We start from the raw sequence: 14,913 nt of genomic DNA on the forward strand, positions 1-14,913 counted from the left end.
AGACTGCATTCTAAAATTCTAGGAGCCATGGGACAATCGGCAATTTGTCCAAAAAACAGAACATAAGGCACTACCAGCGTCATTGTTCATTAATACGAAATTTACCACGATATGCCGTATTGCGTATTTTATCATTGACGAATGAACATGTTTGCAGACAAAATAATTTATTTCTTATTTACTTCAATAAATTTTACAATACCTAATAATTACTCTGTGATTTCTACGAAGAATCTGATTTGCCTGTACTGTATTTTCATTGCAGAGGCAATGTTTTTTTTATCATAAATGATAAATCTCCATCCGATGCTTTGATCAATCAATGTTCTGCGTAAGTTCAGCATATGGTGTTCCTGCTTGAGAAACTTTTTCAAACGTTGAGAAAAATGACTTCTTTTCGTCCTCTGTTAAATTCTGGGAAGATAACGAAATCGTGGTAAAACAATATGTTCAGTGATGATTGCAAAATGCATAAAGGTTGGAACGAACTTATTTCAGGAATTCAATGCAAACAAAATGATTGAAAACTGTAATTTAAATTGTAAGCCTTCTCTCTTTAAATCTCACCTGATTATGATAAAAATCTGTTGCAGTAATAAGAAAGTATGTACGATCGATATTTTCCAGTTTGCCAATACGTGAAACAACATGTTGAAATCTCGATATTGTCAAGGTTTACGAAAGATTTAGTACCTATAAGACTATATATAATACAAAGCTTATTTATATAGCGTTGCAAGTTGATGTGTTTTTCGACCTCATGGATTTTATCAAAAGTAATTGCCTGAAAGTTGTTTAGCATCAAAAGTGCACGATTATTCAAGGCACAAAAAGGATACAACGCTCTGATCCATCTGTTCGTCGAAGCGGCAATAAAAACACAAGTAAAACTCCATACAGCCATACCCAGTGGGGGTCTAAAGAAAGATATAACAAGTGTGATATTGATATATGACAACAGTCAACACAAAATATTAGTTATATTATCACCGGACAGAATGTACCTTTGGGTAAAACTACTGAGTGAAAGTAGGATCCAGTCTTTCACGGACGATTGTTGACCCTTACTTATTAGGTGTTCACAAACCTCAAAGGAAAGAAACAGAATTAAAATAAATAAAATATTTAAGTGCATTGAATATACAAAAACACATGCAGAAATAAGAAACAAAACAAACCTTACATAAAACAACGCAAAACTTTTAGAAAACAACACAAATCTTATGTAAAACAACACGAACTTTATATAAAACCCAAGAAACATTATATAAAACACTACAAGACTTACATTAAACAACACAAATCTTATGTGAAACAACACGAACCTTATATAAAACCCAAGAAACATTATATAAAACAATACAAGACTTACATAAAACAACACCAGCCTTATATATAAGACAACACCAGCCTTATATATAAAACACAAAGCCTATATAAGACAACACCAGCCTTATATATAAAACAACACAAGCCTTATATATAAGACAACACCAGCCTTATATATAAAACAACACAAGCCTTATATATAACACAACACAAGCCTTATATATAACACAACACAAGCCTTATATATAAAACAACACCAGCTTTATACATAAAACAACACAAGCCTTATATAAAACAACACAAGCCTTGCGTAAAACACCACAAACCTTATATAAAACACATGCCATCAACTCGGGATAAGGTTGTTGACTTGAGAGAAATTCTCCGATAACTTTATTCATCATGTCCGTAGGCGAGAAGAAATCGCTTAAAACTATCGGTAAGATTTCTGAAACTAGCTTCGCCTCTGAACGAAAACCTTTGCGAATTCTGAAATAGGCATTTCATTTATGATTGAGTGTCTCAGATTTCAGCAACAGTTTAGAATAAAAAAGTCTATATGATGTTATGACCTACCTATCAAAAAGCGCAGTAACTCTTTCCAAAGCCAGTAGTAGTACATCATCTGTGGGTGTATCAACGGGTGCGTTCTCTGAGAACAGTCCTCCAGGACGATCACCTTCCTTGCCAGTGTACATACACGTCAGCAACAGACCAAGGGCCGAAATAGCCTTCTGGGGATTCCTCATCGCCAATCTATGGACAGCGTGAATCGATTAGGGGGTGACAATGTAGCATGGCTTTTGTGAAAGAGTCGTTTCCGCAAGAGTACAATATATTAGTGTACCTGTCAACACTGAACTTAACCAAGGAATCACTGTCTTCTCTCGATAGCGAAAATGAAACGACCAGCCTTTCCAAGCCACGAATAATTGCATGATAAAGATGGAGTGGGATGTTTTCATCGCCAGATGACGCCATTGTAAGAACAGTCTAGAAAATGGGCGAAATTACTTGTAGAAACTCTCAGATGGTAAAAAATGTAAAAAAGTAGTAAGGACGAGTCCCTCCAGGATATCATCAGTCATGAACAGTACAATTGCACAAAACACCAAGATAACCCGGCATGCCAAATGTGAATATACAACCCTGCAAAATAGTCCTAAATGAACCTTAGTCAGCCCTACCGTTAAGAAGTTCCCTTTAAATTCAAGATCAGGAATTTCATTGCCGTAATGTTCCAACATGTAAAATGATATAGACAGGGTTGCCAACAAACGATGTTCTCCAAACACGCTTGAACTATAAAAAATGTGTATCGGCTTCGATGACTTGCCCTGATATAGATTTTGGAGCTTATCTTATACGATATTCTAAAAGCTAAGGTACATATTGTTGGCATAATGAAGTTTGGGAGAATCACAAAAAATGAATGCATGCAGGCTTTCTGATAGCAATTAACTGGAGTTATTGAGAAGGCAAAATCCTGGCTTATAATGACTTATATACTGTGTAATCCCTCAGTGGCAGATCTAGGGGTGTGCAGAATAAATCACCGAGCTAATAAATTACTATAGCCAACGCTATTGGTTATAGATTTGAAAAGAATATTTTTACATTAAAATCTACCAATGCGATTCCGATTTTAAGCTGTAGTAATTTATTCTGAACATCCCTAGATCCGCCAATGTACTCCCTTACACCTTCCTAGGCACAGCAAGCTATAAACTGCTTTCTACTTACTCAGTAACAAGGGCAGAGACTTTGAGGACGTAGTCAGTGACAAGTGGTATCACCAAGTTGGTAACTGAGGTTGTGTGAGATTCCAAAAGATATAATGCTCCGTACAAGCCAGAAACCTTTCAATAAAACATTCAAGAATTTCAAACGTCTCCTTTATTATCTTCAGTTCTTTTTCAGGGACGTTTGACATTCGACATCCCTTCAGTTCAACCGTATACAGCAATTCTGTCTGACAAACTTAGCTCTTGTTAAACTCAGCATACTGTCAGTGCATGTTAACTGAGTTTAGGGATCTTGGGAAATCATGCATGACACCAGCTAACATCAAGTATCTACACTGATAAAATGGACATAAATTTTGTATATCACTTGCCTGAAGCGGGACATGTGGAGCTTTGAATGCTGTTTCCATTATTTTGACAACTTTTTCTGGGATAACCCCTTCCTACAGGAGAAAAGCTTGTTAAACGAGAAAGTTTCTCCTCGGTATAGTGTTTCCACTGCTCACCCCCCCCCCTTTCCCTTCCACTTAACAAATAAAGGCAAAGAACAAACCATTTTTAAAACTGCCAAAGCCTTGCACAAGGCAGGCAGTAAATATTGCATCAAAATTTCATCTTCGTTGAGATAGTTTTGACAGAGATCAAGGAGTTCACTTAACATCCACTCGTACTGCGCGGAATCCACGAACAGATCAGAAATAATGAGTAACTAAAAGAAAGAAAACATATTGAAGACTACGATTTGAATTAGGATTACAAGTACGGATTAAGATGATCGCAAGGATTTCGTTAGGCTTAGGGATTTAGTGGGCGTAATCGCTAAAGCAAAAGAAGGCATATTAATGAAGACAGGTAATCTTTGACACTCCAGTTTTTTTATCATGAAGTGACTTACTGACTTTACAGATTGTGTAAGCAACATCAGAGGTGTCTTCGGCTGTGTGTAAGGAGACACCCATTGCTCAAATAACTCCATGAGAAACTGGACACAAGAACGAACATCGATTTTTTCTTGAGTGGAATTCGTTGAAGTGGCATTTGTCTCGGAAAATTCACCGGTATCGACAGGAACGCATTGGCTCTGAAGAGAACTGATGCAAATCTAGAGGGAATGAAAATGGAATGAAAATTCATTGTAGCTAAGCGGATGCATAGTCGACTGACTGATGCATGGTGCATGGACTGGAAACTCAGCTATCCATGCAGTCTTTGTTCCATTCCTTTTTATGTTACCGGAATTTGTCTATGATAAATCAAAAACTAATGTCTTACTGAAAGATCATTTCGCTGTTTGATGAACTTAGGTAAGCGCGATAATTTGAAAAAAACAGACAGAAGTTGTTTTATTTTATTTCATTTTATGCAGGCGAGTTACCTGTCCAAGTGAGTACGACTGCAAACCAGATACTCTCTCGATATTTCCACCATAAAGTTTTTCACCGTCAACGTTAGTTTGCCACGTTGAACTAGAAAGGAGATGAAAAGGTTAAATACGCCGGTCAAACCTAATAGAAAAGTGATGATGAAACCTTTTTCTCGCTCACCTCTGGGGACATTGTTGAATAAAGTGATCTTCAACTATTTTTCGAACCGTGGATAATTTTTTCCCAGCTCTGGTAAAATGAAAGGTAAATTTACACATTAAAGTTGATTTCGTTTCGTTTAGTTTAGTTTATTCTAGCTTAGAAAAGCCTGGTTCAATGAATTCAATTTAGTTCGGTTCGGCTGAACTCGGTCCAATTTCTATTAGTCCAGTTTGTAACCCAGCTCAGCTCAAAAGTCTTCCTGCGATGATTATTATTATGATAAACGCACCTGCTATCCAAAAAGGGCAACTCCTTCTGCCTTGACGTGTGAAGGTTTGTGCCAATTGAAGGGTTGCCAGGCGACGGACAGAGTGTCGTTTGCAGTAAAAGTGCCGTGATGCATTGCAACGCTAAGCACCCAGACTTTACAGAATCAATGTCTTCCTAAAAAGCGAAAGAAAATTTCCCACATTTTGAACCCGATATTAAGCTTTCTCAATCTACAATTCGATTAATAATTGCATCAGTCACTATCTGTACCAGGCTATTCCAAGTGCATAGCTACTATAATGTACTATATGACAGAGGATACCCTAAACCTACCTCCCTTGACGTCTGTTCAGGCGACAGAGGTGAACTTAAAACGCCAAGTAACGCAGCCCAAGTTTCTTCGAACTGCTGGCGTGAAATCCAACCTGTACAAGAACGATAAGTTTGAAAACATCAAGAAAGAAAAACAGTGTTGTTTGCAGGCTGTAATTATGGGACTGCGATGAAAAAAACTATAAGATAGTGGTACTAGGGACAAGAGTTTTGAATTGATAAAACAAATCCAGCAAGGTTAACATCTTAAATACTCACCAATGGAATGAACTCTTAAAACGAAATCCTGCAAAAAACATCTTTCTCTCTCAGAATATCAATTGGTAATGGCGGCAATTCTTTGTCGCATTGATCATGAGCCCAGCCCATTTTCCATACGAGTGGCGGAATGCGGACGTACGAGTTGAAAATGGTGAGGCGGGATAAACCGGTGATCGCATCGCGAAATAATCGCGTGAGGGTGTCGGGAACCGAAGAATGGTGACTATGATTCAGGAAAGTGTAGAGATAATTGACCAACATGGATGCTTGTTTCAATGGGATATCAGAGTCAACTAAATCATCGTATGCTTTATCCTCAGGTAATGTTGCTCCCGGGTGGACAAACACTGAAATGGTATAATATTTGCTAGAACAGAGTATAGATCGATGTGCCACAAGATGACAATAGAAAATTTCTTTCAAACTTTAGAAAATATAAGTAAATTAACTTGTAGGTGTACCACGTAAGTATTTGATACTGCAAAGATTTCGATCCGTTAACCCGGGCCTTCATCAGTGCAACAATGAAGTTCAACTGGAATTCAACAGAACGGAGCTGAACTGGAGTTCAACGGTGTTTTACTGACGAAGGCCCAGGTTAACGGACCGAAAGCTTTGCAGTACTAAATACTTACGTGGTGTACCTACAAGCTAAATTACTTATTATGATATATCAAATATTGTGATACACCATGCAAAATTACACTGAAGAATATCTTTTATTAATAAATATATATATTGAGTGACTAACAATCATCGCCTCTTTAAAATAAGATAAATTCATCTATCATCTTTACCTCTTCTCACGAGACAATAAACTGAGCGAAGTGCATTGCAAACCCAAGAGGAATATTGTGTAGAATTCATAATGCAATGGAGATGTTGACTGTGTAGGATCTAATAAGCAAAAACCCCTGAATCAATTGTAAATTTACGATCTATAGCATTGAACTAGAGGTCTTGAAAAAGCAGGAATGGGATCGAGTTGATGAGGGAAATTCGCTTACCTGGGAAAAACATCGAAGCACAGTAGCGAGTTCTGACGTGCAACAATACCTGCATTGCTCTTGACACAAAACCTAAAATAACATTTTAATATGAAAATTTTGAAGTCAGAGATAATGTGCGTGTATAAAAAACACACACAGACAGCCAATATGTAATATGTGATTTTTACCAGGAAAGAAAAATTTTCACCCCAAAACCACGATATTACGATAATATTACCTCTAAAGCGATCATAGAAAACTGACAAACAGCACAATATATAGCCTTGGGCAACTGAGCCGCCATTGGCAATTTGTCCACCATCGCCAAATACACGTCCAGCGCTTTCGTGATTTCCAGTAGCCTTTGTCTCCACGCAAAGTTTTGTGAAAACTCGTCCATTTGAGAAGAATTAATCGTCGATTTTATCAGGTTTATTTGTTCACTATTTTCAGTTCGTTTTTCTTGTTCATTATTTTCATCAAACGTCGTGACACAGAATACGATTTCTTGCACGTGTCTTAGAAGCAGTCCGAACGAACATTGAAATAAATGGTCCACGCCATAGTTGTCGAAATAAGCTGTGTCCTCGAATGGACTATTTGGTGTCTGAAAGCAGGTACCCAAAGTTACTATTAGTGCAAAATTTGGACTAAAAAGCGAGTAAATTTCAGGTACAATTACTAATAAACAGTACAATTACTCCCTATTATATGGAAACAACTTGTCTTGAAAAAGACCAGTGTTTCTTGGTTATTCCATTTGATGATATTTAGTTTAAAAAATATAGTTTATAAACACTGTTCTTTATGACAGCGAGGGAATTTCGCGTCTTGATAAACAATTGATTAAAGAAAAGAAAAGTTACCTCATGGTCAAATTTTCTTGAGGAAATTTCAATCGTCTTTTTTATCCCAAATGCCAAGCAAGGAGAGAGCAAAGTGGTGTTAAATTTCTAAACGAGAATGCTTCAGAATAAGAACTAAAAGTATTTAAGGATAAGCCATTGGATATACAAGTGAAAATGGTGTGGCCAGTTTAAGTTATATTTTTTTTCCTTAGAAATTGATTGTTTTCACAGTCAATGGATAGCAAAATATAGCAAAGCTAAACTGAATATATTCAAGCTGACTACACGAGGGAAAAAATAATCACAAGGTCGCACCTCTTCATCCATGATTGCTGAGATTTTTTCAAAGCTCAAGGCATGCAACAGATGTACAACTTCGGAGCAACTTTTGATGACAACTTCATTCATTTTGCCAGAACAACAACAGTTGTGGACAAACGAGTAAAACCAGCTCTAAAGAGAAACACAAATGTCAGGCAACAGATAAACTTTGATGAGAATAATTTCTACCTATATCTATAATATGCAGAAATATTAAGTGGAAAATATAAAACTCTAACGAAAACTCTTGCATGCTGGGCAACTATTATCCTAGCTAAACCATCACCTTTTTTGCCCTAAGCTATAAGTGTAACAGATTATAGACTGTACTAACCACATTAATTGTTTGTTTTGTTTTCAGAGCAGAAATTGCGGCCTTGCAATCAATTGTGTTCTCCACTGTTGTCACGCTGAACGGCTCCGGTGAGAGATGTGATATAAGAGACGCCAAACGCGGATTTCTAGAAAATCAGAAATGATTCTCAGAATTCACTCTCAATCACTATAAACTCCAGTGGCAGAACTAAAATAGACGTACCTTTTCGTGACACCAATAGCAACTAATGAATTATGAATGCCTTTTATATCTTCTGAAGAAAAAAACTCTTCAAATTCCTAAAAGAAATATATCAATTACGTGTAATTTTTAGCATTTCCTTTGTATTTTGGAGTCTATTATTTTGCAATTCAAAAAGATGGGTACCCTGTATTAGTAGGAAAGCTATACCTCTTTCGGTAGTGACATACAGTACTCCAGTCTACTGCAGATCATCGTCTCACATTTTCTCGTTATAGCGCGATAATGACTGTTGAGAAAATCCGCGATTAGCAGTTGGATGAGATCGTTTGATTGCTTATAGTGTAAGTCGTCCAAGATGACCAGCAAATTCTTCCTGAACTCCAACTATAGAGAAACGCACGATGGATGAGAAAACGATGGCTGTAAAACGTTTTATAAACCGTGAACAAACGGTGTAAATAAATCCCAAATGCAATTTGTATGCATGTTTTCCGCATGTTTTTTGTTCGAAATCTAAGGCAAAACATACCGAGTGCTTCGTCCAACTTTTTGTATTTCTACAGGAGCCTTTGACTACAACAATGAACGCTTGACTGCATGTGGAACTGCTGTGTATTTGTCTGAAATATAATTGCAATACCTCCCGCGAGTGAGAGACTAATGAAAATAGAATAAACTGCGAAGGGAAAACTGGATTATAAATAAGTAAAGGCGAAACACTGACCTTAATAACATCTTTACCGGTGGTTCACGAGCCATCTCGATTATATTTAATAAATTTCCCTCCAGGAAGTTTTGAAATTCACTGGTGTCTTCAACTTGCTATAAGAAGTGGAAACAGTTGGTGAGCATTTCCACTCATTCCATTTTCGCTTCATTTCGTTCAGTTTCCTACTTTACTTACTTTTAATTGGGTTGTTAGTATCTTGCAACAAACAAGAAACGTCCCCTTCAGAGAGATATGTCCGTTTACCGAAAGACGTTTTTGACTCATCATTTCACCTGGAACATAGGAATACGACTTAGCTATATATAAATGCACCCATGTATCTCATATGCATGAGCTCAATGATCGACAAGTCAAGTAAACTAATTCGAGAATATATATTAATTTGAGCATTTCCCGAGCGTTTATCCAAGTAAAATGTTCACAGAATATATATTCCCTTCACAAATTTTAAAATTTTATGTCATACTTTGCCAGAGTGGTCAGTGGTCTATATCCTATATGATACGCTTGGCTTCAGAAAAAGTATCGGAACTTTATAAACACTGACGTGCTTCAATATCAAAGAAATTAAAATAGCTATATAAAAACCTTGCAATGATCTCCACCAGGCATCGTTGTCAAACTCAAAGAGAAACACGAGTTGTATCCACTGGAGACACAGGACAGGTTGGGTCTCTTTAATCGACACGCATATCTCGTGAATCCTCTTTATTATCGTTTCCATGGCTTGGGAAGGCTTATCGCCGCTGACCAAGTGTTCTTTCAGAATATCCGAGCATGCGCGGCTAAGGTTCTTGAATAGACCTGAGTGGTAAACGATTTTTATTATATTGCTGAGAAGTTTGGAGCAAAAAGCGTTGTGGATGGAATAACCGAAGTAAAATTAATGTAGAATTTTTCAACCTTATCAGGAGCTGTTGCGAAAAGAGAAAATTTTCAGCCCCCTGAAATTCAAATATACAATACAAATATGCCTTTACCTGATCTCGTTATTTCCTGAATATACAACATTAAACTGGATGTCTGTTGCGATATAAACTCAACACCATCCTGATCTTGTAAATCTGCCACCATCGATGAATTCTTGACGGCCAAATAGAGAGCTCGGAATAGGAAATAAGCCATAACCTGTAGGAAAGTTATCAAACGTTTATACAGAATGTTGCCGTGTAAAGATGCTACTCCAGAACTATGGATACATGAAGTACCAATCGTGAAGACATATCCAGTTATCTACTATGGTCAATAATCTCACCCTGGCTGGATTGCTCTCCGATATTATATTAGACACATCGAGCTCCTCGTCATCCATAATGTTCCCAGTTAATCCGCCGGTGAACCCCAGTTGTGTTATTCGTGATAAAAGATTCTCTTCAGTGCTATGGGTGACGATCACTTTGAGCAGCACGATGACTTGAGAGAGCCATCTTTTCATCAGCAACGTGCTTGGCTGAAGGGACATATGAATGAGTCTCGAACGAAGAGATATGAATTCACGGTATGAAAATCTATCTTTTTAACACGCTAAATTAATGCTGAACACAATCACCATTGGTCTACAGTAAAGACAGGGTTTAAATAGATTTACATACTAAGATTGCCGGGGCAAATATTGCCTTCAAAATCACATCAAGAGGACGGAGTGCAATAGGAGCAACAGAGTCAAAGAGATTTTCCAGACTCTTCAGACCTTCCATGTCATCAATGATAACCTTAAAATAAAATGGCAACCTTATCAACTAGAATTCACAATTTGTAAACACTTTAACAGTAGAGGAATAGTACTTCATCCTTTCTCAGAAGGCGAAACGGAAGAAGAGGAAATAGGGTTGCTATACTGATACGGAATGAGTAGGAACGAGCGACCTCGCTAGCAAGACTTGCACGCTTCATACTGACTCCTTGTTGTGGATATAATTTATCACAGTGCACACCTGTTGCTTGATTAGCATTTGTAAAGTAATGTCGACAGCTTGTCTGGAAAATTTCTTCCACTTTTCATCGTTTTTCCGATAGAACGTCAGGACATAGACAAGCAGGTTGAGAACCTGAAAAAATGAGGATATATTTTGTACACAAGCATCCTCGTCTTGTGACTATATTTCTGTCCACGTGCGTCTTGCATGCGATTCAAAAACAGGATGTTCACATGATGAAGGTCTGCCTATAAGAAGTTCCACCAAAATATATCGCGTTGAGTTCAAAAATAATAAAGTTTTGTACCTCGGGAAATTGAGCCAGTCTGAGTAACATTGAAATAAACACTTCTCTTTGTGTTTCAAGTTCTTTGGTGTTTTCATTTCTTCCAGTCGCTTGGGTGTCAAATAAATCGTACACGATTGGGCAAAGTGCTGGAATGGCTAAAAAACATACATAACATTATGGAATTGTCACGAGTTTAGGCAAACAAAAACTTTTCAAAATCCTAACCGTGTGTTCTTGCGGACTGGCCACACGCCATGAGATCGTCACAGACTTGAATTATTCTCGACATCCCAAACACAGATTTTGCTTGGTTGAATTTCGGTTGGAAACACTCGTAGGAAAGCAGGATGAGAAACTGGAATATGTGCGGGGAAAACGTTTCTATGTGTCTACAGAAATTAACAAAAAAATATACCCGCTTTTAGATATAACGCCAGCAATCAGAATTGCAAACACTATTAGCTGCGAAATACTTCTACAGTTCTAACGTTTGGTATTTATTATTTTTCACATTGTTTCGACACCAGTGAGCTCAATACATACTGGAACGATAACTGCTCATGAAACGCTATGATTGGGTGAAAAATTCTAATTGTTCAAAGTATAAAATCCTGAAATTGTAGCGTACTTTATTAGAAAAACATATGGCTCTAAAGATGGCGGCCACGTTATCGTTCCAGTTCTCTTAGAGTTCAGTTTACTACTCCTTCACCTTATTTGACCAGCTTCGATAAATTCAAACTGCTTCAGAACAAAATTCAAGAATGCCTGGGTGAATGGGATGAAAAGACATCGTTAAACCAAGATGGAGTGTAATACATCCGTGCACAAAATGAATTGCCTATAGTTCTGTTTACAATATAGGACAGATTTCCAGTTATTTGAAATACCTGTTCCGAATCAAGAAGAGCATAATTCACTCTCAACCTGATGAGTTGAACCAAGATACTAAGAACCTGCGCTTGAACACGGATATCGCTAGAACTTGTGTATTCTTTTAAGGCTTGAATCACCAACGGTTCAAACATTCTGATGTACGTATGAATATGAACTTGCTGCAACGAAGCAGCGTAATGTTGTCACAATGATTTTCCCTGTTTGGCAAACTGATAACTGCACGGTAATATGTCAAGGTTTAACATACCTTATCTACCTTCAATGGTGGTCTAAATGATGAACGTCGTTCTCGAAGCCTTTTTATGAAACCAAAGTCTTTGAAGCTGGAAATAACGATAGAATTTATACGGGCTACCGTTTTCAAGTAATTTTAAATAACATTATTATAAAACACCTCTGAGTATTATACTGAAAAAGTTGGTTAACATACATGTTTATATTACAAGCTCCTTGTTTTTCATTTTCGTTTCAAAACATTTGCAGTGTTTCAAAACTCTACTTTCGCACATGACAAATATAAATACCTTTTGCTTTCCTTCGCTTCATTATCACTTTTTCTGATTTCCTCAAATGTTCGCGTGAGCTCTTGTTGAAATCCTTCAAAATACGAATGATAAAATCCAGCATCACCCGAATTCTTCACCAACACTTCCAGAGATGACGGTAGTTGGATGTCCGTGATCAGCGCATCTTTTTGGTAAGGCGAGTTCGAGGAACAGCTTTCCGGCTGTGTAGCCACGTTTACACCAAATATGGCACGCAACATCTAAATCAAATAGTTAAACTAGGCTTAGTTTTTATATATGATTGCAAAGTTAACGAACGAAAGAATACATTCTGCTGAAGTGCTTAATAAAGGAGTTATATGATAATATATAAGTTATACGAAAGCTATATCGCCTTGGGTTTAGGATATGTATATAGAAGGCGTTCAAGCAAAATACTCAAGTTTGAATGTAATTGGCAGATACATGATGAAACAAACGAGAAACATGCTGGCTTACCTGTTGAACGCAAAGAAATGTGGTCGCAGGGTCGCATTTAACCGTCGCTTGTAAATAGCTAATTATTTCTTCCACATTCTGAAAAGGTTAAGAATTCACACCACCATTAGCATTCAAATTAAGTTCAATTATAGTATTTTTAGATTTACTCTGCCGAGCAAAAAGTTTATAATAACGAAAATAACAAAGAGATGAAAAAGGCTATTTGATACACGAGATGATTCAATTCTCTTGCTTAAATGAAATAATAATTCGCATTTGCAGCTTTATTATGAGGGGTGTAAGAATCTATTCTAGACAAGATAAATAGCTTAGTTACCTTTCCTATGTCCGAGAACGTGACAATTTCTAGCAGCATTGCAAAAACTGTCAAGATTGTCTTGAGTAGCTTCACAAACTTATCGTCCTCATTAAATTTAAGATTTACCTGAAATTACAGAGTAATTAAAATTGCTTCGTTATGCAAAAATACACATTATCTTTCATCGATGGCAACATGAATAAGAACAATAGGAACTAGTTTATAACACTGTAAACAGGATATTACACAATTCCAATCTGGTATTCTAACCGTGCGTATGAATCGTACCTTGTAATTTGAAAAGACGCCTTTGATAACTTCGTATAGTTGATGATAATGTGGAAGATGATGAAACTGTCCTAGCAATGTCCCGGTTGTACTCGACTTTCCCTCGCTATCGCTGCCTTTCCCAGTCGATCCCTTTTCGCCCCCGACACCAGCCGCGTCCGTCTCAGTGTTTCTACGCGATCTGTTTAGTAGTCTTTTAGAACCGGGAATATTTGGAGCGGTCGAAGTTGGGTTTGATGTTGGAACGGCTGCTCCGGGGATTGGGGCCGAGGATTTGTCCTTGTCTTTACTGAGCAACGACGGCTAGAAAGTCGATTTAAAATCGGTTAAAAAACGTACCTGCTCCTACCCCTCGGAGCTTATGGTACCCCTACTAAAGACAAGACTGTGAAGTTAGGTCCTATGTATTTCATCGTCTCATGAAAAGCACAACGTCTAAAAGGATCTTTAGCTTTGCAGGCCGAAAAATTTTAATACACGATAATTTCCATGCAAAACACTCACCTTTGCACTGTGGGCCCCGGGCGTGACATTATCAATAACATGAAAACAAATATTTAACAATCTAGAAAAATACGGGAAAATATTTCACAATTCACGATCTCTGAGAAATTCATCGAGCCGATTTCAGACATATCCAGTTTAGACGCGCCTTGTCATACCTGAGAACATGAACAAAAACTTTGTCAGCCAAAGCAGCAATTGAGAGATCAGCGAAGACGGACCATTTCCCAGGCGACTCCGTGGAGCTGACGTCAGAATGACCAAGGGTTAAAGAACTGCTTGCTATGCCAATGAGAAGATTACCAACCAACTGAAAAGCAGTAAACATAACGATCTACCGTCCGCTGTACAAAACTCTTAACTACTCTTTTCTCTTAACTATTCAGTCAACTAGTGCAGTTCTTTCTACAGTCATTGAACTGTATATAGATCAGCAAAAAATCTAGCCAATCAGAGCAATGAATAGATGCGTTAGTGTTCTACCTACCAAAAGAGCATCTTCGTGACCGTGGAGATTAAACGTGAGCCAAGATGACGTCATGAGTTCGATGACGAACGACAGCGAACCACCACCGTTATTGCAAAGTATAGAAGACACAAGCGGTTCATTTGGAGAAGAGGCCGATGGAAACACGTGACCAGTAAATCCGGTTTTTCCCGTTGGGGAAGGACTACGCGTGATGGCGTGTACGTCACATGACCAGCACACAGGCCAGCTGGGTACTGGGTACGACTTTGAAAGTGACGACAACGCCTCGCAGTAACCTAACTGGAATTATCAAAAGCAAAGATGTTGTAAAATATGAAAGTAAATATTAACTTTGTTGAGACTTATGCGTGGG

General features: G+C 37.7%; 1 protein-coding gene across 1 annotated transcript in view; it reads right to left on the reverse strand.

Annotated features, from left to right (window-relative positions):
• Positions 1-159: 159 nt before the first annotated feature.
• LOC114516287 (huntingtin-like) overlaps positions 160-14,913 on the reverse strand; it is a 22,175-nt gene continuing 7,421 nt past the window's right edge. The window contains 46 exon segments of the mRNA XM_028535716.1: positions 160-414; positions 568-658; positions 840-917; positions 1,005-1,087; positions 1,656-1,818; positions 1,906-2,085; positions 2,177-2,322; positions 2,517-2,631; positions 3,073-3,188; positions 3,446-3,517; positions 3,628-3,783; positions 3,970-4,176; positions 4,450-4,540; positions 4,619-4,687; positions 4,890-5,044; positions 5,204-5,295; positions 5,462-5,495; positions 5,498-5,811; positions 6,262-6,361; positions 6,472-6,543; positions 6,692-7,060; positions 7,320-7,406; positions 7,617-7,754; positions 7,957-8,083; positions 8,161-8,237; positions 8,350-8,526; positions 8,672-8,762; positions 8,867-8,964; positions 9,047-9,144; positions 9,461-9,676; positions 9,853-10,000; positions 10,128-10,322; positions 10,465-10,584; positions 10,807-10,920; positions 11,096-11,232; positions 11,303-11,466; positions 11,790-11,845; positions 11,968-12,132; positions 12,222-12,297; positions 12,499-12,740; positions 12,979-13,056; positions 13,298-13,405; positions 13,568-13,870; positions 14,072-14,132; positions 14,230-14,381; positions 14,559-14,840. Of these exon segments, the coding sequence (XP_028391517.1) occupies positions 316-414; positions 568-658; positions 840-917; positions 1,005-1,087; positions 1,656-1,818; positions 1,906-2,085; positions 2,177-2,322; positions 2,517-2,631; positions 3,073-3,188; positions 3,446-3,517; positions 3,628-3,783; positions 3,970-4,176; positions 4,450-4,540; positions 4,619-4,687; positions 4,890-5,044; positions 5,204-5,295; positions 5,462-5,495; positions 5,498-5,811; positions 6,262-6,361; positions 6,472-6,543; positions 6,692-7,060; positions 7,320-7,406; positions 7,617-7,754; positions 7,957-8,083; positions 8,161-8,237; positions 8,350-8,526; positions 8,672-8,762; positions 8,867-8,964; positions 9,047-9,144; positions 9,461-9,676; positions 9,853-10,000; positions 10,128-10,322; positions 10,465-10,584; positions 10,807-10,920; positions 11,096-11,232; positions 11,303-11,466; positions 11,790-11,845; positions 11,968-12,132; positions 12,222-12,297; positions 12,499-12,740; positions 12,979-13,056; positions 13,298-13,405; positions 13,568-13,870; positions 14,072-14,132; positions 14,230-14,381; positions 14,559-14,840 (6,312 nt within the window). The 3' untranslated portion in view covers positions 160-315.

This window comes from Dendronephthya gigantea, unplaced genomic scaffold, assembly GCF_004324835.1.
Source record: "Dendronephthya gigantea isolate DGI-Jeju-01 unplaced genomic scaffold, DenGig_1.0 000005F, whole genome shotgun sequence".
NCBI lineage: Eukaryota > Metazoa > Cnidaria > Anthozoa > Malacalcyonacea > Nephtheidae > Dendronephthya > Dendronephthya gigantea.